This window comes from Schistocerca americana, chromosome 1 (genome assembly GCF_021461395.2).
Source record: "Schistocerca americana isolate TAMUIC-IGC-003095 chromosome 1, iqSchAmer2.1, whole genome shotgun sequence".
In the NCBI taxonomy this organism is placed as follows: Eukaryota; Metazoa; Arthropoda; class Insecta; order Orthoptera; family Acrididae; genus Schistocerca; species Schistocerca americana.
In genome coordinates this window covers 379134101-379159365 of record NC_060119.1, presented here as the reverse complement: position 1 = coordinate 379159365, position 25265 = coordinate 379134101, and the positions used below count along the sequence as shown (strand labels likewise).

Sequence of the window (25265 nt, the reverse complement as noted above, 5' to 3'; positions counted from 1 at the left end):
TGGTCAGCATGGCGTCCACTGCAGCAGACACCATCATTACTCAGCTCGTTCAGACTTTAGATATCACATTGGACAATTGGCCTCAACTCAAGGTGACAACTTTTGAACGGTTCTGTCCCTTCAACAGCATAAAATCTCTCTTTAGTGTGCCATTTCACCCATCTTCCAGTGGTGAAGCTGAGCATACGGTGTGGCTGTTTAAGTAGCAAATGTTGAAAGTGATGTTCCTCCATGAGTGTGGCCTAGCAGAGCTACTCCGTTTGAGACAAGCACCAGCTCTCCTCCATCTCCTGAACCGACAGCCCTGGGAACCTCAGACCTAGCATGCCAGGCTATATTCCCCAGGGTCAGCAATGTGAGCACACTTTTAAGGAGCAAAAGACTTGTGGGTGCTGGATACAGTGTTTACCATTTGTGGGTGGTGCCTTATGACAGTTGATACTCCAAAGGGCTTGGAGTGCCATCATACCAACCAACTCCATCCACACCTCCCAACTGCACTATTGCTGGCCCCACAAGAGCACAGATCTAAATTGTGCTCCAGAAAACCAGCAGCTGTTTCTGTGGACACAGCCATTCCAGCATGATGCCAGACACTCCTGATTCGTCACACTGGCCAGTGGGCATAAGCACTGGAGTACCAAATGTATCTCTACTTGATCTGCCAAACCGTTGTCCAGAACACCTTTGTCCCTGTGCACCCATTTCAGGGGGGGGGGGGGGGGGATCTGAAATCCTGGCCCAGTGACTTTGAAAGCCCGCCACAAGGCATGGAACTTGATCTTGGCCGATAGACAGCTCTGCCTTTAGTGATATATTCACCTCGCACCCATATTGCCAACCGTATTGCATTATTGTTCTTGTCATTCCACCTCACTATGTCTTGATTACTCTGCTTGGATTACTTACTGCACTTGTTTATTGCCTCTGCTGTCTCCAATTGTCTGTTCTTCGTTTTTTTTTTTTTTTTTTTTTTTTTTTTTTTTTTTTTTTTTTTTTTTTTTTTTTTTTTTTTCATCTGCACTTGGCAGTCCACTGGTGACAGCTGCAGGCAGGTTGGCCAGCCTCTGTGGGTCTTCCTCCCCCCCCCCCCCCCCCCCCCCCCCCCCCGCCTGCCACCGCCCATCCCCCCACCCCCCACCCTGATCTTTGTCAGATTCTGGTTACAGCTAATGACAGCAACATCACAGTCACTGATAAAACACCAGAACTCCTATTAGAGGAAGCAAATAGAACTGTTGAGGATGTTTATAGTTGGGCAGTATGTAATAGATTAACACTGAACATATAAAAACATGCAATCACACATTAAAAGGAAAAACAATTGTATTGCTTTAAACAAAAGTGATAAATGTGTAGATTGTGTGGCAAAAACAAAGTTTTTAGGCGTGACAATTGATTCTCAATTAACATGAATGATCACATAACGTACTGGCAAAAAGAATATCATCAGCATGGTGGGAGTCAAAGGCACAAAAACTGGATACAGTATTCAAACTTGTTGTTGTTGTGGTGGTGGTGGTGGTGGTGGTGGTGGTGGTAGTAGTAGTCAGGCTCATTGTAAAGAACTGTTTAAGAAACTGGGTATCATTAGTTACCAGTTTAGCACATCTAGCAATGTATTGTCCATATCAGGGGAAACATTACTAAATATTTCACTAATAGTTCTGTACCTAACTGTGGAACAGAGGCACTTTGGACTTAGCATTTACCAAGCAAAAACAAAAATATCCCAAAACAGCATTTTCTATCAAGAAATAAAATCAAATAATAAATTACCCAAAGATTTGAAAAAGATTACCAAAATGCACCTATTTAAAAAACAGATAGAACGTACTTTATAAGGAATTCATACTACACGATTAAAGATTACTTAGAAAACTCAAGAGTAATGGTAGATAATAAAAGTGGATGGCTACAACACCTGTCACACTACAATACATGATGACAAGGTACTACATTTACAAGAAAATGATGTGGCAAGATGTATAGTGCACAAGAGTAATATCTTGTCACTCTCCGGAGCTCAACATCTTACTCATCATGGAGAACTGCTGACTCAGTTTTTCAGATCAACTGAAGCAAGGATATGAAGATATAGGTGGCGGATAGTTGCATGTTCTGTACCTACATCTATGTATGTATTCTTGCAAACCTCTGTATGGTGCATGGCAAGATGATACCTTGTACCACTACTAGTCATTTCCCAAGTGAGATGGGACAGTAGTTAGCACACTGCACTTGCATTTGGGAGGGTGATGGTTCAAACCTGTGTCCAGCCAGCCTGATTTAGGTTTTCCATGATTTCCCTAAATTGCTTCAGGCAAATGCTGGGATGGTTCCTTTGAAAGAGCACAGCCGATTTCCTTTCCCATCCTCCCTTAATCCGACCTTGTGCTCCATCTATGATGACTTTGATGTCAACAGGATCTTAAAACACTAATCTCCTCTCTCCTCGTACTATTCATTTTCTTTCATCTTCCAATCACAAATAGAATGAGAGAAAAAATTACTGTCTGTATACCTCTGTATGAGTCCTAATTTATCGACTCCTATTTTCACGCTCGTTATGTGAAGTTTAAATTAGTGGCATTAGAATCATTATGCAGTCAACTCAAATTTCAGTTCACTAAATTTTCGCAATAGTGTTTTGCGAAAAGAATGGCATCGTGCCTCCAGGGATTCTCATTTGAGTTTCCAAAGTATCTCTGCAATACTCACGTGTTTATCGAAACCACCAGTAACAAATTGACAGCCTGCCTGAGAATAGTTTTGATGTCTTTCTTCAATCCAACCTGATAGTGATTCGAGACACTTCAGCAGTATTCAAGAATAGGTTGCACTCGTGTTCTGTATGCAGTCTCCTTTCGTAAAATTTTACCAATAAACTGAAGTTGAATATTCACTTTCCCTATTACCATCCATATGTGCTCGTTCGATTTTATATTGATTTGCAGTACTATGCCTAGATATTTAATCAATGCGACTGTGTCAATCAGCATACTATTGCTTTTTCCCACTCGTCTGCATTAACTTACATTTTTCTCTATTTAGTGCAAGCTGCCATTCATTGCACCAACCGGAAATTTTCTCTAAGTCATGTCATATCCTCCTACAGTCATTCAGTGATAACAGCTTCCTGCACACCACGGTATTATTAGCAAAAAGTCACAGATTGCTGCTCACCCTGTGTGTTAGATCATTTATGTGTAAAGGAAAATAAGAGCGGTCCTATCACACTTCCTGGGGCACACCTGACAATATCCGTGTCTGATGAACAATCACCGCTGAAGACTATATACCAGGTTCTATTACTTAAGAAGTCTGCACCACTCACGTAACTGGGAACCTATTCTGTACGCTCTTACCTTCTTTGACAGTCTGTACTGGGGCACTGTGTGGTACAATTCCTGGAAATCGAGGAATATGGAATCTGCCTGTTGCCCTTCATCCATGGTTTACAGGATATTGTGCAAGAAAAGGGCTGAGTTCCATACAAGCAATGCTTTCAGGCCTAGAGTCAATTTTCTGAACAAATGAAAGGAGTGCAAAGGGCATAGTTGCATGTTGATCATCCAGGAGTCATTAGCGAGTGTTCACAATGTGACTAGTGATAAACTATGTTTTATAAAATAAGTTATGGGGTACAAATAGGGCATGACCAAAGAACATTATACAGCAGGGACCAACTGAATGAGGCAGTGCAGTTGTTAAGACAATGACCTAAAATTCGAGAGGATGGATGGCTCGCCATCTTGATTTAGTTTTTCTATGGTTTCCCTAAATTGTTTCACGCCAATACCAGCGTGGTTCCTTCAGCATGCCCATGACCAACCACCTGTTCTATCCTCTTAAATACATATTTATATAATCTATGTGTACATATATTTTGAGCTATGTATTTTCATTGTATTATGGTGATAAATCCTGCATTGTTGTTAGATGATCCCTGGATGAAGAAATAAATAGGTACAAAGTAAATAATACCACACCGCTTGAATGCCGTCACAGAATGAAGTAACAAAATCGTTAAATTAGAACACTTTTTTGTTATGTTACTGCATTTATGTTTCATTTGGAGATGCCTCGTACTGCAGTTTCTGGCCTTTTTCATCATACGTACAAATTATTAATGAATTAGCACTTTTATAATTGCTACATATCTTTGCTTCTCTGTGTTGGTGTTTTTTGATTTCTTCCATGTCTCTAAACATTCTTCTTTGTATAGGAACCAGTAGAGAACTATATATGAGTCATTGAAGGACATTGTTTGCAAACATAGGATAATATTGTGTTCCTTTTTCCTACCTAGTCATTAGCTCCATATAATTTAATTTGCAGTTAAAATGTTTGTTTTAACAAAAAATGAAAACTTCTATTGTGAATCATTTACACACCTCTATGAAGAGGTATTTTTGTATGAATATTATAAAACAGTAAAAAGCATTAAATCATCCAGTGTGCTGTTTATTATATATGGGTACATGATTTAATAATTTCAAGAGTGTTAGACTTTCAGATATAAATTATTACTATTTTTTTCAGGCTTTGGCAAATACTGTACAGCAAGATGTGACAGCACCACATTATAAATATCATGATGATCCATATTTTATACCAATGTCTAATGTTGGGAAAAGAACATTTGCATTGGCTAAGGAATCTGGTCGCAAAGCAGCAAAATGGGTTAGGGCTCAACATCCAGAATTCTTTCAGCATCGAGTGGCTGATCCACCAATAAAGGTATCAACAATGTTTTAAGTAAATCATTGTTTCTCTGCAAGTGACACAACATGTGTTGGTTATAGTGTGATTAAAATTATGTGATAGTTGACATCTGTCACTTGCTGCTATAGTGTTGCCGCATTGGCTGCCAGCTACTGCTCAATTATAGGTGACACACTAACATGGTGGGTGACTTCACAAATGTGTAATGCGGAGCGACATTGGAGGCGCCCCCCCCCCCCCCTCCCCCCATGAGATATGACAGAAATGCGAGATGCTCTGTCGACAGCTGATTTTAAGTTCCGAATGACTGAACTGTGGCAGGCAACTTGTTTTGTAGCCCTTAATTTTAACCCATCTCCTGATTTAACCACAACCTCGTGATATACAACGTATCCGAGGAAACGGCAGTCAACAATCTGTAGCAGAACTAAAATCACAATTGCTTTGTTCACAATGATTGAACTTAATCTCTACAACCAAATTCAAAACAGAAAAATTGCAGTTTTGTTGCTAAAAAGCAAACTGTAATTTCTCGCTTCCGTTCATTGGTTACCTAGAACTATCCTCACAATGCCTACACAAACTACCTCTTTACCAACTGATGAGCAGTCTTGGCTGGTGCTTTTAGATTATAGACGATACTGGCAGGTTCCAAACGAAAAAAGAATGCTAGGAAGAAAAATAGGGGCAAATAAAGAAGCTAATATGCCAATGAAAATGGCACAGCAAAGTATTAGGGAAAAAAAATTACATTTAAGTCAGTTCAAATGAATAAAAATAGCAATGAAAGTTTTTCATTAAATTTAAAAATAAAAAAATCACTGTGTTCCACAAGTTTCGAACCTACAATCTTCAACAAGACAGGTTAATGTGCTAATCACTACCCCATAACACTATGATGTGTAATGCTGTTACTTTTATTAATCAGATATTCCAGTGGCAATAATGAATTACAACATTCATAAATTTGGCTTCACATAATGTCATGTGAAACTTTTCCAGTGTAAATCAATCTCTGTGATTATAATAACTGTACGTGTTACACTAAATCACGTGTAGTACGGAAGGCCCCAGTAGCGTCTGGTTGGTGCTGTGTATGAAACGCGTTTATATCATTAGCATCCTTTGTGTGTGTGTGTGTGTGTGTGTGTGTGTGTGTGTGTGTGTGTGCGTGGTGGAAGTTTGGCAATGGTGAACAGTTCGGGCATGACATTGAGTGCTCTGGTTGGAGCAAACCAGCTCCAGCCCTTGAAGTGTCAACTATCAAGTAATTTTAATCAGAGTTTAGTAATGTATCCAAATCAGTGCTCATACAATTTTATAATTGTAGCTGTTCCTCAGGTCAGCTTATGAAAGAGATGTAAAGGGAAATGGCTAATAACATTAATAGTTACTATTAGATTGTGTATTTGAATGTCAATGGTTACAGACTGATGTCACTCCCACAACCCCGATGAATACAGTTTGTATGCACTATTAAGTAATTTACAGCGTATAATTATTGAGACACAGCCTTGCAATAAGTTTAATGGCTTGGGCTCAAATCCCTTATTTCATTATTTTACCCTGTAAAAAATCTGCAAGCATTACATTGCTGATGCTTTTGTATTGAAAACATATTGTTTTTAATTCAGTTATGGAACTTACTTTCATTTTATGTGATGTAAATTTTGAGACGATATATCTTAATTGCGATGTTGTTGTCTGTGGGAAGATATTTCCTCGTGATTATTTGAAGAAAAAAATATTTAAATTGTGTATCCTCATGTTTAATTTTCTCACCTATTGTTTCAGGATTATTTTCCACTGGAAGTGTATACAGAGGAGAGTAATGTGGACACAGATACCTTAAAGACACTTATTGAAGACTGTCGTGTCTCGGATGCAATAACAGTTTATCAACTTCTTGAGAATGCAGGGAAAGGTGAGGCAGCAGAGCATAAGATGTCATAGATAGGGAAATAATATTTTACCCAGTTTTCTGGTCCAGCTACAAGTATAATATTGTTTTGTGCATATTTTAAGAAAGAAATGGATTTAGTTTTGAATTTATGTAATATTGGTAAGTAAAGAAATTGTTTCTCTGTGTACATGACTGTGCTCTTTGACATATGATGAGAGAAAGTTTAAAATTGTTGTAGAGCAGTGGATTGTTATGCCATAGAAGTAAATGTTTCAAAAGTCACGATATCCGCTTTTCTGGATTGTGTTATGTGTAGTTTTGTTCAGCTGTATGCAAGTTCTGTATGGTAACTTGATGTGATATAGGACAAATCAGTTGGTTTCAAAATATTGTACATTTTTTGGATAAAAATTTGATCACATAATTGACTTCTGTGTTCTCCTTAATCTACTTGTAAAATCTCTCCAAAAATTCATTAGATAAAGGGGAGTTGTAAAGCAAAAAAACTTTTTGTTTTCATCATTGTCCGTTGGTGTGTGTAATTCACAAGGAACATGGTCAAATATTTTTGTGACTGCATACTTTTCTCCCTTCTGTGCTTTAATTGTAGTCAATTATTAATCCAGTTTGTAGTAGCTTCTTTACTTCGGTAATGGATATCTTAATTCAGTGAACATCCTTAAAGGTTCTTCTTCTCATTCATCTCCCAAAGATAAAACTGACCAGCCATTATTGTCTTCTTGTTATTTTATAGTTTGGTACAGTGAATTTTCCTTCTGATACAATAAACATAATGTGTTGCTTTAGTATAACTAATTGTTCAGCTTGCATGATTCTTGATTATATACATCTGACAGTGTCTTTACATCATATTTCTGTGTGATAAGTACTTTGTGCCTGAGAGTGGAACTACCTTACAATTTTATTCCATTTGACTTTAATGAATAAGCATATGCAAAATACTGTTTGGTAGCTGAAGCCAGCAGTCACTCTCAGAGGAAATGTTGCTGAACTTATGCTTTAAGTACCCCTATAATACATCATTTCCAATTGAAGCTCTTATCAGTGTGTACAGCCGGGTATTCTGAACATTCCATTTTGCGTATTTCCTTTACACTTTGCTTTGTTGTTATTGATGATGATATATCCTGTGCTGCACAGAAATGAATGAATTATTTTTTCGAGGTTAAGTGATCAACCAATTTCAGAAACACGACTTATAATATTTGTAAAAATTTCATTTGTTATTCCATCTGTTTGTGTGTCTCTTCTGGGGTTAATTGTGATGCTTACACCACCTGCAAAGAGCATTATTTACCTATAGCCACAGGAGTGAATACATTAACAAACCCTGCTGAAAATTAGTAGTGTTCTATCCCTCACTAGATGATCCATTATGGGAACAGCTTGGGCTATCTAACTTGAGCCTGTGCTTTTTATTACTTAAAAACAATGTGAATGAGTCATTCATAGTAGCCTACTGTCAGAGGCACAAATTTTAAATTTCTGCAAAATTATTTGCAATGTGAATGATCATAGATGGGGGAAAAGCTGGGTAGAAGAAAATGTTACAGTGAAGTGGTAGTTGAAATGTTAAAGGTTGTTTAGGAATCTACATTGTGACTCAAGAAGTGTTAAGTATATATGTAAATATGAATCCCTAAGTACATTACTATTTCCAAAATGTTTGACAAGGAATGATAATGCCATGAGAAATTTTCGTTTTAGAACAGTTAATTATTTTCCTGCAATAAATGTCACTAAATTATTTATAAACTTAAGATTTAGAATTGCTGGCCAGTACTTATCTCAAGATGGCAAAATTTCATTACTGCCATACTCTATCCTAGCTTTTGGAACTGATAGTTCCCTCTTCGGGAAGGAGGAAGGAATACATTGGCGAAGGTCGGAAATTCAGATCCTAGGATGAAGAGAGACTGTGATCTTAGATTTCAAACTATAACATTTTTTCAGGTGCATACGTAGAGACAGGAACCAGCAGTATAAGAGTTGCAAATTGATGACAATTTACAACTCTTATACCAATGGTTCCTGTCTCTATGTTCTTCCTGTGTTTTACCTACACCCTTTGAGACTGAAGCCCTTTTTGTATTTCTCCGAGACCCTCTAACCCAAGAAACCGCCCAGTCCAATCCATACAGCCCCTGCTACCCGTGTAGCTGCCTCTTGCATGTAGTGGACTCCTGACCTATCCAGCGGAATCTGAAATCCAACCACCCTGTGGCGCAAATCAAGGAATATGCGGCCTACATGGATGCAGAACCGTGTTGGGAAATTACCACCACTGCTTCAAGCACTAATAGAAAGCTCTGATGCTCAAATCGTTATAGGCACTGAAAGCTGGCTAAAGCCGGAGATAAGTTCAGCTCAAGTTTTTGCAGAGAACCTAATGGTGTTGCGAAAGGATAGGATAAACACAGTTGGCAGTGGCATGTTTGTTGTTGTTAGAAGTAGTTTATCTTGTATCGAAATTGAAGCAGACAGTTTCTGTGAATTAGTGTGTGCAGAGGTCATTCTTGTCAACTGGAATAAAATAATAATTGGATCCTTTACCAACTTCCCAACTCAGATGATACAATTGCTGAAAGGTTCAAAGAAAACTTGAGTTTAATTTCAAACATGTTCCTGACTCATACAATTATAGTTGGTGGTGGCTTTAATTTGCCCTCAATATGTTTGCAAAAATACATGTTTAAACCTGGAGGTATGCATAAAACATCATCCAAAGTTGTTCTAAACACATTCTCTGAAAATTATTTTGAGCAGTTAGCTCATGAGTCCATATGAATAATAAATGGTTGTGAAAACACACGTGACCTATTAGCTTTAAATAATCCTGAGCTAATAACAAGCATCAAAACAGGTACAGGCATTAGTGAACACAGGGTTGTCATTGCAAGATTAATTATTGTAACCCCCAAATCCTCCAAAAATAAACAAAAAATATACCTATTCAAAAAATCAGATAAAAATTCTCTTGAAGCCTTCCTGAGAGACAATCTCCACTCCTTCTAAATTAACAGTGTAAGTGTAGCCCAGATGTATACTGAATTAAAAGAAATAGTATCGACAGCAGTTGAGAGATTTATACCAAATAAATTAATGAACGACGGAGCTGATTCCCCTTGGTACACAGAACGGGTCAGAACGCTGTTGCAGAAACAATGGAAAAACATGCCAAATTCAAATGAATGCAAAATTTCCAAGATTGACAATCTTTCATGGAAGCGCAAAATTTAGTGCAAACATTAATGTGAGATGCTTATAATAGTTGCAACATCGAACTTTATCTCGAAACCTGGCAGAAAATCCAAAGAGATTCTGATCGTATTTAAAGTATGCTAGGGGCAAGACGGTCAGTGCCTTTTCTGCGCGATAACAGTGGAAATACTATTGACGACAGTGCTGTGAAATCAGAGCCACTAAACACAGCCTTTCGAAATTCCTTCACTGAAGAAGACGAAGTAAATATTTCCAGAACTCGAACCAAGAACAGCTGCCAACCTGAGTAACTTAGAAGTAGATATCCTTGGAGTTCTAGAAGCAACTTAAATCACCTAATAAAAGCATGTTTTCTGGTCCAGACTGTATACCAATTAGTTTCCTTTCAGAGTATGCTGATGCAGTAGCTCCATACTCAACAATCTTATACTGCTGCCCACTTGACAAAAGATCCTTACCCAAAGACTGGAAAGTTGCACGGGTCACACCAATACCCAAGAAAGGTAGTAGGAGTAACCCACTAAATTACAGGCCCATATCATTAACATTGATGTGAAGCAGGATTTTGGAACATGTATTGTATTTGAACTTTATGAATTACCTTGAAGCAAATGGTCTATTGTCACACTGTCAACACAAATTTAGAAAACATCATTCTTGTGGAACACATTAATCACACGAAGTGTTGAGTGCTATTGACAAGGAATTTCAAATTGATTTCGTATTTCTAGGTTTCCAGAAAGCTTTTTTACACAGTACCACACAAGTGCCAAGATTGCGTGCTTATGGAACATCATCTCAGTTATGTGAGTGTATTTGTGATTTCCTGTCACAGATGTCAAAGTTCATGGTAATTGATGGAAAGTTATAGAGTGAAACAGAAGTGATTTCTGGTGTTTTCCAAGGTAGTGTTATAGGCCCTCTGCTGTTCCTTATCTATATAAATGATTTAGGAGACAATCGGAGCAGCCATTGTTGTTTGCTGGTGATGCTGTCGTCTATCGTATAGGAAAGTCATCAGAAGGTCAAAACAAATTGCAAAATGATTTAGAAAAAATATCTGTATGGTGCGAAAATTGGCAATTGATCCAAAATAATGAAAAGTGTGAGTTCATTCACATGAGTGCTAAAAGGAATAAGCTAAACTTCGGTTACATGATAAGTCAGTCTAATTTAAAGGTCGTAAATTCAACTAAGTGCCTAGTAATTACAATTACGAACAATTTAAATTGGAAAGAACACATAGAAAATGTTGTGGGGGAGGCAAACCAAAGACTGCATTTTATTGGCAGAATACTTAGAAAATATAATTGATCTACTAAAAAGACTGCCTACCCTATGCTTGTTCGTCCTCTTTTCGAGTACTGCTCCACGATCTGGGATCCCTACCAGATGGGATTAATGTATTACATTGAGAAAGTTCAAAGAAGAGCAGCACGTTTTGTATTATCGCAAAATAGGAGAGAGATTGTCATGGACATGATACAGGATTTGTGATGGACACCATTAAAACAAATGTGTTTTTCGTTGTGGTGGAATCTTCTCGCAAAATTTCAGTCACCAACTTTCTCCTCCAAATGCGAAAATATTTTATTAGTGCCAACCTACATACGGAGAAACAATCATAATGATAAAATAAGGGAAATCAGAGCTTACAAAGAAGGGTATAGGTGTTCATTTTTTCTGTGCACTGTTCTAGAGTAGAATAACAGAGAATTATCGTAAAGGTGATATGATGAATCCTCTGCCATGCACTTAAGTGTGATGCGCAGGGTACCTGTGTAGATGTGTTCTAAATATATTGCTTCTAAATATAAACTGCACAAAAAAGAGTTTCACACCACATTCATAATTTGCATAGTTTTATTTTTCATTCAGAAACCTACTTCTCAATAGTATTTTGACCACAGAAAATCACGACACACAGCAAACTGTCTAATGCAGGTAGAAGTAAACATCCACTCTGTGTGCAATTCGATAAGACATACTTAGTCTCCAAGTTTGAGGAGGATTACGCAGCTTGAGCACCCTGTTCAGTCCCCAAACCTGCTTTGAAGGGCCATTTCAAGTGTAGATTGTGCACACGGTGGCAGTTTATGACAGGAAGGATTACCAGCAGCTATAGTGAAAGGCAGAACACTGAAGACCTATCTTGTCGCGGTATAATACCAGCTAACAGATTGCTGGGATCTGAGAAAAATGCAACAGAGTGCCACACTGCTGCTTTCGAGAGGCGACCCGGAGTTCTGTATCAAACCAGACAGTATGTCATCTCCACATGATCAGTGTGGTCTCTAAGCACACATTACAAACAGGAGGGAAAAAACAGGTGAGCAAAGGAAGTGGAACCTGTGTCACCAACATTGGATTCCCTTCACCAGTGAGTGGAGGATTTGTCTGATGCCCCATAATTGTCTTTTAAGAATGTACAGAGGCCAGGTGCCAGTACATGTCTCAAGTATACATGGAGATGAGTCAGTGTTTTGGGATAGCATCATATACAGATGTAGGACACTTCTTATCACTGTTGAGAGTATTTTAAGAGCTGTGTGGTATTGGGAAGCCCTACAGTCAACGTTTCATTGATGGGTTCATCTCTCAAGACAATAATGTGTGAGGACACTGTGCCCACCACATGAACACTTTCCTCCAGGAGGTAGAAATCAACTGAATGGATTAGCCTACACTATCTGCTAGCATATATTTGATGGCAACCAGTTACAGACAGTTGCCACAGAACACAAAATTCCTTTCTGATCCCTATACACTGATGCATAGACAACATGGAGATAGTTTTTACTTCTAAGATTGTAGTCGTGAATTTCAGCGCACATCCTGAATTCTCTGTTACTATTTACCGCAAATACTGTTAGGCAGTATATGTGTTAGCATTTGAGTGTAATAATCACTAGGTCTCTGAAGAGGGTTCTGCAAATAGTATTCTTACAGCACACTTCTGTAGAATAAGTACTTTCTTATGTTCTGCATTGCTTAAAAGTTTAGGTCACAGAACAATATTGAGTAAAAGTATGCCTGCAATTCTGTCTGCAGGTCTACAGAATGAGAGGGATATGTAAGTAAAAACTGACAGAGCTAAGAATTTTGATTAAGTTTGTCATATGGTGGTGCTATCTCAGTTTTTTATCCATCTGAGTGTCTTGTAATTTCACACATGTAGTGTGTGTTAATTTCTCTCTGCTACTTATAGCTGCAAGTCATTTTTATTTGTTTTAGCTGCGTAATGTGAGTTAGATAGGGGTTAAGGTGTTCGCGTTGAATCAGTTACAAGCATGTTGCACTATTTTCCTGGCTATGTCTGTATGAATGTGTTTGGTCCCTTTGACGTTATACTAGTATAATCAGTAAAAAATCGTCATTTTTAAATAGTCTTCTAGCATATAGTAAAACAGTTATCTAGGTCAAATAACAGGTATGAGGCAAGTGCTAAACTTTGATGGACACCATATGTACAAGGTCTGTTCAGAAAATTCCGGGACTTTGTCCGCAAAATTTTTCTACGCTTATCTTTTGCTTATGATGCATGGTCTCCTTCGAAATACTCTCTTCCACAATTGATGCCAGGGTTGCCACAAGTTCAGGAAATCAGGTAATTTCATATGTGTCGGGAATATCAGGGAAATTTGAAAAAACAAAAAACACTGGAAAAATCTCGTTTTTGTCTCATAGGAGGGAATGATTCGTCTACTGAGGTGTCATGCATCGTCGCTGGATGGGTGCAGCTGAGTACGTGAGCCACTTATCTACTCCCTCATTCTTACTGCTTCTTCTCTTTCTACCATTCCCCTCAGCTTGCAGTCGGTGCTGCCACCACTTCTTGCTGCTAACCTGGTAGCTGTTGATGATAAGCAGGGAGGTGTGAGAAATGGTTTGTCTGGATCTGATTCTTAGAGACTGTTGATGCAGTGGCCGGAGACAGCTGTCATGTGTGCAAGAGTTGTGTCTGAATGATTGTGTGAATGTGCGTGCGCTCTCATTTTCTGACCAAGGCTATGGCCAAAAATTTAGTTGTGAGAATGTAATTGTCTTTCCTATGTGCCTGTCTGCAGGTCAGTGATCATCTTTAAGGTGAGTTGCTACCTATCCTCATTAGTATTGACTTTCAGAGTATTCACGCAAGTCATCTGTTGCATGGATTCATCACCATGGCCTCAGTGGCCTTCTATGATGGGCAAAAACCACAGGCCATTTCTATGGGTATCTCTAAAGGATCGAGCCTGCCAATCTAAAACCCATCATTTCCCACTACTGTTAGGCCCTGCCCATTGGACCTAGTCTCACCAATCTGCCTGCATGCCAGATCTGTTTGTGTGTGGCGTAATGCAGCAGATTTTCGTGGTTTATCCACGGACTCAGGACAGCGGTGCTCCTTGGCAGGCCAGAGACCACTGACAAAGGATTTCAGGAATTGCAACTGTCTCACAGCAAGAAAATTGTACAGTGCAGCATTTTATAGACATTTATTGCAGTACATTTTGGCTCTTGGAAAGTAGTTTGTATATTAGAAAGTATGGATGATAAGAGGAAGAAAATTATGGCAGTCACTGGCAGTTTGTACACTATGTACTCATATATTTCATGAAAGAAGAACCATACAATACCTGTAGCACTATAGACATAACACAGTGGGTAGTAACTGACAGTAACAAATGTAATAGACCCAACATTTTATTGGCAGTCACCTACTGTGTTGGTTTACACAACTCTTCCCTTCCACATTTGGCTCATGGGTGCCTTCCCCTTACAGTGCTGAGACAGTATACTTATCCCCGTCCTTAAGCCTGGGAAGAACCCAACATCTCTCAACAGCTACCACCCAATTAGCCTGATGAATGTATTTTGTAAACTGCGTAGAGGATGGTCAGTTTCCTATTATGTTGGGTACTCGAATCTCAGGGCTTTATCAGTGTGGCTTCTGGGAAAGACGATCTCCAACTCACCATTTACTCAGATTGGAAACTGCAATCTGACAGGCTTTTACTAACTGTCGGCACATTGTCAGTCTTCTTTGACCTACATAAGGCTTTTGACATGCCTTGGTGTCATCACATTTTAGTTGCCTTCCATGACTGGGGAGTTCGTGGTCCCCTTCAGATTTTTATTTCCGAATTTTTATCCCACCAGCTTTTCCGGGTTCAGTTGACACTTCACACCACAGATTCAGGAGAACGGTATCCCACAGGGTTTTGTATTAAGTGTCACACTGTTCCTCATAGCCATCAATGGGCTTATAACCTCTGTTGGCCCTCAGGTTACCCCTGCGTTGTATGTCGACGATTCTTGCATCTGGTGCAGCTCCCATTCGGTAGCGTCTGCTGAGTGCCGGCTCCAAGGCACCATCCGCCGGACCTGTGCATGGGCTGTCTCCCGTGGCTTCCAATTTGCTCCCTCCAAAACGCAGGTTTTGCATTTTTGTCATCAATTCATAGAACATCCTGATCCAGAACTTTATTTAGGTGACCAGCTCCTAGATGTTGCAGCACAGTCCCGTTTCATTGGCTTTTTTTAAAATGAGAAGCTGACGTGGCTGGCCCATATTCGCCCCCCCTGAGGACTACATGCTTGCGGAAACCTAGTGCTCTCCTCCTCCTGGCCCATACATCTTGGGGTGCAGACCATGCTACTCTTCTCCATCTTTACTGTGTTCTTGTTTTGTCCAGACTAGATTATGGAAGTCAGGTTTATGGCTCAGCAGCTCCTTCCATTCTGAAAATACTTGATCCTGTTCACCATTGCAAGGTGCGTATGGCTAATGGTGCCTTTCGCACTAGTCCTGTTGCTAGTCCCCTCACAGAAACGGAGATTCCCGCTCTACAAAGCCAACTCCAGGTTTCTTGCACAATCGCAGTTCGCAGATTCCCTTACCATCCCGTGTACTCTGTCTTCTTTGCAAGTGCGGGACGTCTCCCTCCTGATCACCACCCATTGGTGGGATTGCTGATTGGAATGCATCTCACTTCCCTCTGTCAGAATCTCCATCTCCGTTCACTGAAATGTGCCCCATGTATTCCCCCTGTGGAACAGTTCTGAAGCGAATGCCATGAAGTGGTTCTTTCATCTTCAGAATCAAATCAAAGTCACAAGGGCTTAAGTCCGGGGAGTATGGTGGATAGTACAGTACTTCCCAGTCCAATCGACTGAACAGAGCAGCCACAACTTGCGCTGTATGCGCCCGAGCATTGTCATGCAAAATGATGAGAGGGTTGCACAGAAAGTGTCGCCACTTCTTTCGCAAAGTTGGTCGCAGGTGATGCTCCAAAAATGAACAGTAATACTGTGCATTGACTGTCTGCTGTGGAGGAATGTAATGCGTTAGGATAACATCATCTCAGTCGTACACGAGAATCACCGTAACTTTCACTATACTGGGGCTCTGACATACTTTCGACTTTTGCAGCAACCCATAATGACACCATGCATTGGATTAGTGTTTCAGTTGTGGCCCGTGTCACATCCAGTGTTACGATATGGCGTAAGAAAGCCTCTCCTTCATGCTCATAGCGCTCCAAGTGTGTCTGAGCAGCGTCATAATGCATCCATTTCTGCATTTCCTTCAAGTAATGCGGAACCCATCATGATTCAATTTTATGCATGCCCAGGCATTCCTTCAGGATGCGAAGCACAGTCGTATGCACTAATCTGGCTTCGTGGACAAGCTCACGAATCGTATGGCATCGATCACTGTCCACTAACGCGGTAACAGCATCCACTACTTCTTCAGAGACACTAGGGTGACCTGCCCGATGCATGTCTGCCATAGTTTGGCGACCTTCGTTGAAGGCTTTTACCCAACATGCCACTGTTCTGTATGGCAATGCCGATTCCCCGCATGCCTCTTGAAGACCTTGATGATACTGTCAATCTGTACGACCTCTGGCACATTCAATCTTCATCCAACTCCGTTGTTCCTGTTTCGAGAACATAGTGACACCGTTATGTTAGACTGCTCGCTCACAAGTGACTGTGTTTCCCTTGATTGTGCGCATGCTGGTGACATGGGACGGGTGAGTCCATTTGCTCGGAGGTAAGGTAGGTATGTCAACAACATGTGCTATCAGTGACAATAGCAGATTCCATTGCATAATGTCTCCATTGCAGTGTTGCCACTAAGTTCCAACCTACGTATTTTATGATAGAGTAAAATTTGATGAATATGTAGATCATTCCTTACTTCAGGTCAAAACTCATTACTAAAAAACTTAAATCATCCTGTACCCGTATTTCTATTGCAATTAGATACAGATGTTACACGGGCACATATTAATAGTTTTTACTTCCTTATTTATACTTGTCGTGCCATCCTTTAAACATGCTTTATTACTTGTTTAAACTATGGTTTTGTAGCCCAACAAGTAATACTCAAACTTCTGAAACTGTCATACCATGGTTAAAGCTTCTAATTTTGAAAGACTGTAATTGTTTTAATGTGTGGATAAGGACCTACTTGCCAAAGCAATAGACATGTGATCAACTTCCACATTAATTACAATTTCAGTTGCTGAGCCACACTTACAGACACAAGCTGGCATACAAAATGGTAAGTCAAAATTTGGGCAACATGAAACCTTATTGTTGGACACTTCCTTCTTTAATCTTTTGAAAGTATCTTCACACTCCTTAGACCATGCCCACAATTCATTTATTTTCAATAATTTTCCAAAACATCTAGCACTAAATAACTGTAAAATAAATTTTTTTACCATGTACAAACTACACCAGCATTGCTTTTGTCTGTTTCCCATTAGTAGGAAGAGCAAAATCTTTCTTGTTTTTAATTTCCTCATCTTAGGTAGTATCCACCTTTCACTGATTACATGAATCAAAAATTGTAGTGCTCTTTCTAAAAACTCAAGCTTAGATAATTCATACCATCCTTTTCCAGAGCATTTAGAACCATGTGTACTAACTCACTGAGTGTTAACACTTTTAGCTAGCTATTAAAATTTCATCCACATGTACAATTACTTCATTAGCCATTACATGTCATTATGAGTCGAGCTTTGCAGGCCATTTCTCTAAAATGCTTCTCTCACTGATCAATCATCAGTGCAAATCTCATGTCTGTATTTGAATAAAATTTAACAAAAGGAATTAAGGGGTGTGTTTATTTAGCTATTTACATATTCACTTTATAACATTCAGTATATTCTTGCGTATGTTAAATGGTTTGTTTCATATAAAAAAATTGCATGTAATTCTGCAGTGTCAAAAACATCTGGTGGATACACCTGCTGAATGTCACATTTCCTGTCTGACCTATTTCCATTTTCAGAGACAATGTCCTATGGGGACCATGTATCGCTGATTTTGAGGAGTCCAAGAACTTCATGTTATTCCATGTAAAACATAATTATTACTTCAGTGTATGAGGGAAAGGGACTAAGCTCTTGGCCCCATGAAAATTTTGTCTTACCTCCTCCTTGTTATCTGATCTGTTGCTTGTCTCACTATAATTCCAATCAAATTTTGTACATTGATTATCATTAAATACAAGTACAGATAGCTGTGACCAATTGCTAGTGAAATACTACTATATTTTTATGTACCTACGTTTCTAGCATTTGTAGACTTAGAGAAAGCTTTTGACAATGTTGACTGGAATACTCTCTTTCAAATTCTAAAGGTGGCAGGGGTAAAATACAGGTATCGAAAGACTATTTAAAATTTGTACAGAAACCAGATGGCAGTTATAGGAGTCGAGGGACATGAAAGAGAAGCAGTGGTTGGGAAGCGAGTAAGACAGGGTTGTAGCCTCTCCCCGATGTTATTCAATCTGTATATTGAGCAAGCAGTAAAGGAAACAAAAGAAAAATTTGGAGTAGGAATTAAAATCCATGGAGAAGAAATAAAAATGTTGAGGTTCGCCGATGACATTGTAATTCTGTCAGAGACAGCAAAGGACTTGGAAGAGCAGTTGAACGAAATGGAGAGTGTCTTGAAAGGAGGATACAAGATGAACACCAACAAAAGCAAAACGACGATAATGGAATGTAGTCGAATTAAGTCGGGTGATGCTGAGGGAATTAGATTATGAAATGAGACACTTAAAGTAGTAAAGGAGTTTTGCTATTTGGGGAGCAAAATAACTGATGATGGTTGAAGTAGAGAGGATATATAATGTAGACTGGCAATGGCAAGGAAAGCGTTTCTGAAGAAGAGAAATTTGTTAACATCAAGTATAAATTTAAGTGTCAGGAAGTCATTTCTGAAAGTATTTGTATGGAGTGTAGCCATGTATGGAAGTGAAACATGGACGGTGAATAGTTTGGACAAGAAGAGAATAGAAGCTTTCGAAATGTGGTGCTGCAGAAGAATGCTGAAGATTAGATGGGTAGATCACATAAGTAATGAGGAAGTATTGAATAGGATTGGGGAGAAGAGAAGTTTGTGGCACAACTTGACCAGAAGAAGGGATCGGTTGGTAGGACATGTTCTGAGGCATCAAGGGATCACCAATTTAGTATTGGAGGGCAGCGTGGAGGGTAAAAATCGTAGGGGGAGACCAAGAGATGAATACACTAAGCAGACTCAGAAGGATGTAGGTTGCAGTAGGTACTGGGAGATGAAGAAGCTTGCACAGGATAGAGTAGCATGGAGAGCTGCATCAAACCAGTCTCAGGACTGAAGACCATAACAACAACAACAACAACTAATTTTTTAACCTTTTCGAGCTCATCTTCAGGTCAGGCATATGGAAGGTGACTTTTCATCCCTATAGCATGATCTCACACCTTTCAGCTATGCCTTATTGAAAAATTTTTGTATTTCATCCCGCTGAATCAGAAATGTTAGACACTTCCCACATCGCTGCTTTGTTAACTTTATTTCTGCCTCATGCATAGGCATACGAGTAGTTATTAAACTCATATTTAGTCTTCCCATGCAAGCTGTGAGATATTCCATCCACACCATCTCACTGTTACCATTCAAGAGAACCCTGCTGCCATTTGTAGTGTTTACTTTTGTAATCTACCCCCTCCTTCCTACTTCCATCTATAGTCCACATTACATAGTGTCTTTTATGAAGATTTGAGAGGAGCAAAATTTCAAATAAACTTTCTAGTTTACTGAGCTTGTCGTGTTGAGATGGCTCCTGTTCTTCTTGGGTAGGGGTCTGAGTTTTGAAGCTATTATACAAAAATCTCACATTTTAGGGTCTCATAGTTGGATTGAGCTAATAAATTTGAAGATTGTTGTTGCAGAATTTTTGTTTTTACACAAATATATTTTCTCAAATTTTATTATATCATACAGCCTTTTGATTTCTCACATTAACAAAGCTGAAATTACATTGGTCGCACAAAAATACGTCCAGTCACATCAGAGGCATGCTTACAACTCCCACACTCTGTGGAAATAACAATATTCCAAAGGGTTTACAATTTTTCTTAACAAACGAATTCCTACTTGTTTCTGTTACATTATTAATTTCAATTATTACTTCATAAATGAATCCAGAAATAAACACAGTGAACAGTACGGGATTGCGTAATTAATAATAGAAGTTTTAAGTCTGCCTTAAAAAAAAAAAAAAAAAAAAAATATAACTGTACATTCAGAACTAGTACTTAACGATTACAACATTGAAACTAAAATATTGTATAAAATAATTTCTTTTAATAAAGTTTAGCCAGAAATATAACGCACTGTGTATAAAATTGTATGAAAGTTTTCAGAAAAGCAACTGAGATAATATTGATGTGTCCAAAATTTGAAAAATAATACTTGTATCAACAACTACTGTTGAGGATATTAATGCTAGAGGAGGATGTCTCGTTACACTCTTCAAGTACTGAATGGAGACTAGTTTCTTCTTCTTGTTAATATTATGAATAGTCTATAAAGAAATTCCTCGTAATGCAAACACAAGTTCTATATCAGCCATTTGAAGCTTGTTCAAAATGTCACAGTTAAGTATACGGCAGCTCCAGGTAAACAATCAATTATGTACTGCACCCAGTGTAACACAGAAAGATAGCTACAAACCTGTTCAGAAAATAATGAGAAAGCTAAAACAGATGAGTATATGTCGAGCAGATTTTATCTGGCTCTGACTTCACAGCCACCTTCAAGGTAATGTTTCATTTGACTGTTTTATTATTTTTTGTTCTAGATGTTCCTGCCAGTATAAAACAAGCTTTTTTGGAGTTAATCTGCTTTTTTAATTGTGAAGAAGCTCACGCAGAAGATCTGATTGAGGAACACTGGTTTCGACAAGGTCCCCGAGGTTACGCAAGATTAAGAAAAACTTGGAAGTAAGAATACTGAAGCACAATTCAAGTTAAAAGATAACTAAATTGCTCATACATTGTATAAATAAACATAATCATTGAATCACAATATTATTTCATTTCAGAGATAATGGTCTTGCTGAAAAAATCTTCACCTCTTTGAAATCGCCAGATGCCTCTGCATACTGTGCTCTTATCCAGGGAATGACCCGATTTTATCAGGTAGAGAGGGCTTGGCAATTGTATCAAGAAATGCTTCAGAAAAGTATGCCACTTACAGTTGAAGCATACAATTCTCTCATCCGCGTATCTAATTTTCTCCGAGAAAGTAATGAATTGCGATGGAAGCTGATTGAAGTAAGTTTCTGAAATCCATGTTAACATCTCATATTTGTTTAGTGATAGTGTATATGGGCTGCCAGAAACTGCTGAGCCCTGTAACAGCTTTTTAATAGGTTCATCTTTTGATAGATTTTGCTCCATAGGCTTAAGTGCATGTTTATGGTGCATGTATGCTAGTGCTCAAGAATCATAATCGTCACTAGTGGCAGCAACAGGTAGTTGAATTAATCTGCACTGTTTAATTAATTATGTGCATGAAAAACAATAGTGTCTTTTGTCAAGTTGAACAAAGAAACCAATGGCAATGAGTTTGTAGTGCACCAAATATGTTTGCATAATCTGCACTTAGCATACGTAATAATACACCTGAACTGTGCTTCTGCTAGGATGATTGCAGTAAATGGAATGAAAATGGCTTTCAGTGACTTTACATCAAAATAATGTGTAAAATCTTTAATAGTATTTTTAAGTTATGGGTTATGACATTATTGCGTCTTTCTAATGTCCCCCCCCCCCCCTCCCCCCCTAAGATTTCATCTAATGTAGCATTGGCTGCTGTAGCTATGTAGTTATTGTAACTATTGCAGACAGAAGCAAGTAAATGTATGTGCATAGTTCTAATCATTTTCTTCGTGTTTTGTAAGAAATGTGTTTCAAAAAGTAAACCAATTTAGCTTCACAATATTGAAAATTAAGCAGGAAAATTTAGTACTTGTTTGTTATTGTTTAATAACTAGGAATTTTCTGCTAGGTTTGTGTAGGTTTCTAAATTTTGTCTAAAATACATAGTTTCATAGTAAAGGCAAAAATGTTTATTTCATTCAGACATTAATTCACCATTAATTTTCAGGAGTTGCTGACGGCAATGTCAAAGCAGGAACTTGTGCCAAATGTTGGTACATTAAATGCCGTTCTGGAGGTTATTAGTAGTATGAGTTCCCAGAAACTCAGTAAGACATATGCTCTGCAAATACTATCAGAGTTCAGAAGGATAAACATTGAACCAAGTTTAGGATCTTATTATTATTTACTTATGATATTCTGCAAGGAAAGTAAGTGTACATATATTTATATATATGTACATTGATTTCACTCTGAAGTGTTATGTAACTCATTGAATTGTCTCTTTTCAAACTTTTCAGGAGGTCCTGTGAGCTCCATTCTTTTAGACATAATGAACTACATAGAAAATAAAGAATATAAAGTTACACATCCCAAAGACACATTTTTCTTTGTTACTGCAATGGATGTTTGCAGAAATCATCTTCAGGATAAAGAACTGGCATACAGGTTGGATAAATTTCTGCACAGAGGAAATAATTATGATCTGATTGGAGACTCATATAAAGAGTCAATCTACTAGTAAGTACCATTATTAAAATATTACCAATGGTCAGGTGTTCAATGAATAACTAATATAATAATTCATCTACTTTATAATATGTTAAGAAATAAGTCTTTTGTAAGTCTTCAGATTTTATGCTGTATTGTCTTACAGTGTGTTCTTATTTTCTTCCAGTCGGCATTTTTTTGCTCTCCTGTGTGTAAGTGAGCCTCTAGATGTCCTTATGGAATATTACAATAAACTAATTCCACATATATACATTCCAGAACCAAGTGTTATGGAGGTAAATTAATCTTTGTTGTTTTATGTCAAGATTCAAGCCAGTGTATTTTGCTAAATGACAGTGTTAGATCTGGTTCTTTAATCTACTGTTTTGAAAATGATTAATACAGCATATTTCGGCAAATATTTATATCTATAGCTATCCACAACTACTGCTATTGAACAGTGATTTCTTCTGTATAACAGTTATTGAAAAGCGCCAACTACGAAGTATGATGATAATAATAATAATAATAATAATAACAATAATAATAACCCATTTGGTGTTTTATGGTTGTAAACACACTGAGATCATAATGTCCAGAAGAAAAAAAATGCTGGATTTGATTGAGTAGACACGTGCTTTTTAATTATTCCCAGATATCTTGAATCTCAGTTGTAAAAATCTTGGCAACAAAAAATAATTAGTGTGGTATCACAATCACTACATGTATTTTATATTGTTTCTGTGTCTTGTAAGTTTTTTAAAGGTTGTTTTACTATACATTTTCTGTCTCATAGTTGTGCCATATTTGTATCTGACTGACTTATTTCACATTGTGGCTAACAATAAGCTTATTCATAGTGCAATAGTGGATAGTTGTTGCTTGTCTTTAGTTCTATGGAATAATTTTCTGATACAAAAATAATATTTTCTGAAGTGAAATAAAACTTGCACTGTATAAAATTTCAATCTTCAAGCAATAACTAGGAGCCTCTTCTCAGCCAAAAAAGCAAATGAATGGGACAGTGAAGGCACATTGACATTCATGACTGAGCTTGGAGATTCAAGAGATTGGCAGATATGAAATAAAGTGTCATTCTATTGCATTGTACAATTTCACTATTGTGACACAGTTTCTGTTTTTGTGCGAAGATGAGGGCATGAAGCTGCAATTAGTGACACTAACTGGTTGATCACAACTCTTTTGGGCCGTTAAGATGACATGTAGTAATTCCACCCATATGAGCTGGCAACCTGAGGTGTATTTTAGGTAATGAAGATCTAAATGTATAAGATGAAGGTTCTTTCTAAAACTGCAAGTAACTGATTGCTAGGTAGCTGCATTATGCACTTTGGTAAACTGGAAGCAGGGGCACCAAGTTATCGTTCTTTAAATAAGTTAATTTAAAAGAAGTTATCCTCCTTGTATTTTGTAAGTTTTTTAAATATTATCTAAATGTCTTTTCCTTTTTTATGTATGTACAGGAGGTGATTAAAGCCATTGACTTAAGTGGCCAGGTTGATCATCTTCCAAGAGTGTGGTCAGATATGGTCACTTTTGATCACACTGATAGGGAGAAATTGATATCCAATCTTTTAGAGTCAATGGCCAGAAATTTACCACCAGTGGATTCACCAACTGCTCTACAGTTTGCTGATGTAGCTTGGGAAATTTTTAACAAATTTCAAGAAAAAGTTGATGTTAAATCTGCACTCAGGTAACATACAGATTTTATGAAATACTTAGGTTGAAAGTATTTTAATGTACTTGTCAAAAGGCGTGTATGTTGTGTACTTCTAAACAGTTGGACTGGGCAAAATCTTGGAAACATCATTATTCTGTTGCTGAATGGCCAAGAGATTGAAAAGGCATTTGCAGTATTGGACAAGCTTGACAAGGAACATCACAAAATTGTTGGCTTGCCAAAGGTTACAGTTTTAAACCAACTTCTGGATGCTTGCATTGCAGTCAACAATAGTGAAAAAGCAGTTGTGAGTAACTTCTTTAAACATTATTCCATTTCTGATGCTTTGTAATTTCATAAAAGTCAACTTATATGTTATGGTTTTTCAGGTCTGCATCCGCTACTGTGCTGATGCCGGTTATTCAGAAGCTGAAAATATGGGTGCTAAATTGAAAGAAAAACTGCAATTGGATAGTACAACACTTGAAAGATTAGCGACTGTCTTAAACAGGGGAATGGCAAAAATCCTACCTAATTTATCAGAAAATAAATCATAATTTTGAAAATAATTGTATATGCTGATATAGAATATTACTGTGATTTTAAACATGTTGAATGTTCCTCATATGTAGTGCCAGACTCAGAGACTTTTGCAGACTGATTTGATGCTGATACATTTGTCATCAATACTTGTTTTCAGTTTTTTTAATGCTGGTCTGCCAAATGGGAAATGACAGAAAAGTATAAATATGAATTACCTCTTGCCCTATATTTGTTGCTTCTT

The 25265-nt window shown here is 38.0% G+C and overlaps 1 protein-coding gene across 2 annotated transcripts in view; it reads left to right on the top strand.

Annotated features, from left to right (window-relative positions):
- The window catches only part of LOC124600920 (protein PTCD3 homolog, mitochondrial), a 36873-nt gene extending 11823 nt beyond the window's left edge, over positions 1-25050 (top strand). Inside the window, exons 3-13 of one of the 2 annotated variants that reach the window (XM_047136202.1) lie at positions 4546-4743; positions 6523-6652; positions 17388-17429; positions 21006-21147; positions 21249-21480; positions 22316-22517; positions 22608-22827; positions 22985-23093; positions 24282-24514; positions 24602-24788; positions 24871-25050. In XM_047136202.1, the coding sequence (XP_046992158.1) occupies positions 4546-4743; positions 6523-6652; positions 17388-17429; positions 21006-21147; positions 21249-21480; positions 22316-22517; positions 22608-22827; positions 22985-23093; positions 24282-24514; positions 24602-24788; positions 24871-25038 (1863 nt within the window). In that variant the 3' untranslated portion in view covers positions 25039-25050. The remainder of the gene's footprint in view (positions 1-4545; positions 4744-6522; positions 6653-17387; positions 17430-21005; positions 21148-21248; positions 21481-22315; positions 22518-22607; positions 22828-22984; positions 23094-24281; positions 24515-24601; positions 24789-24870) is intronic. The other variant, XM_047136203.1, reaches the window with a different exon arrangement.
- Positions 25051-25265: the final 215 nt, after the last annotated feature.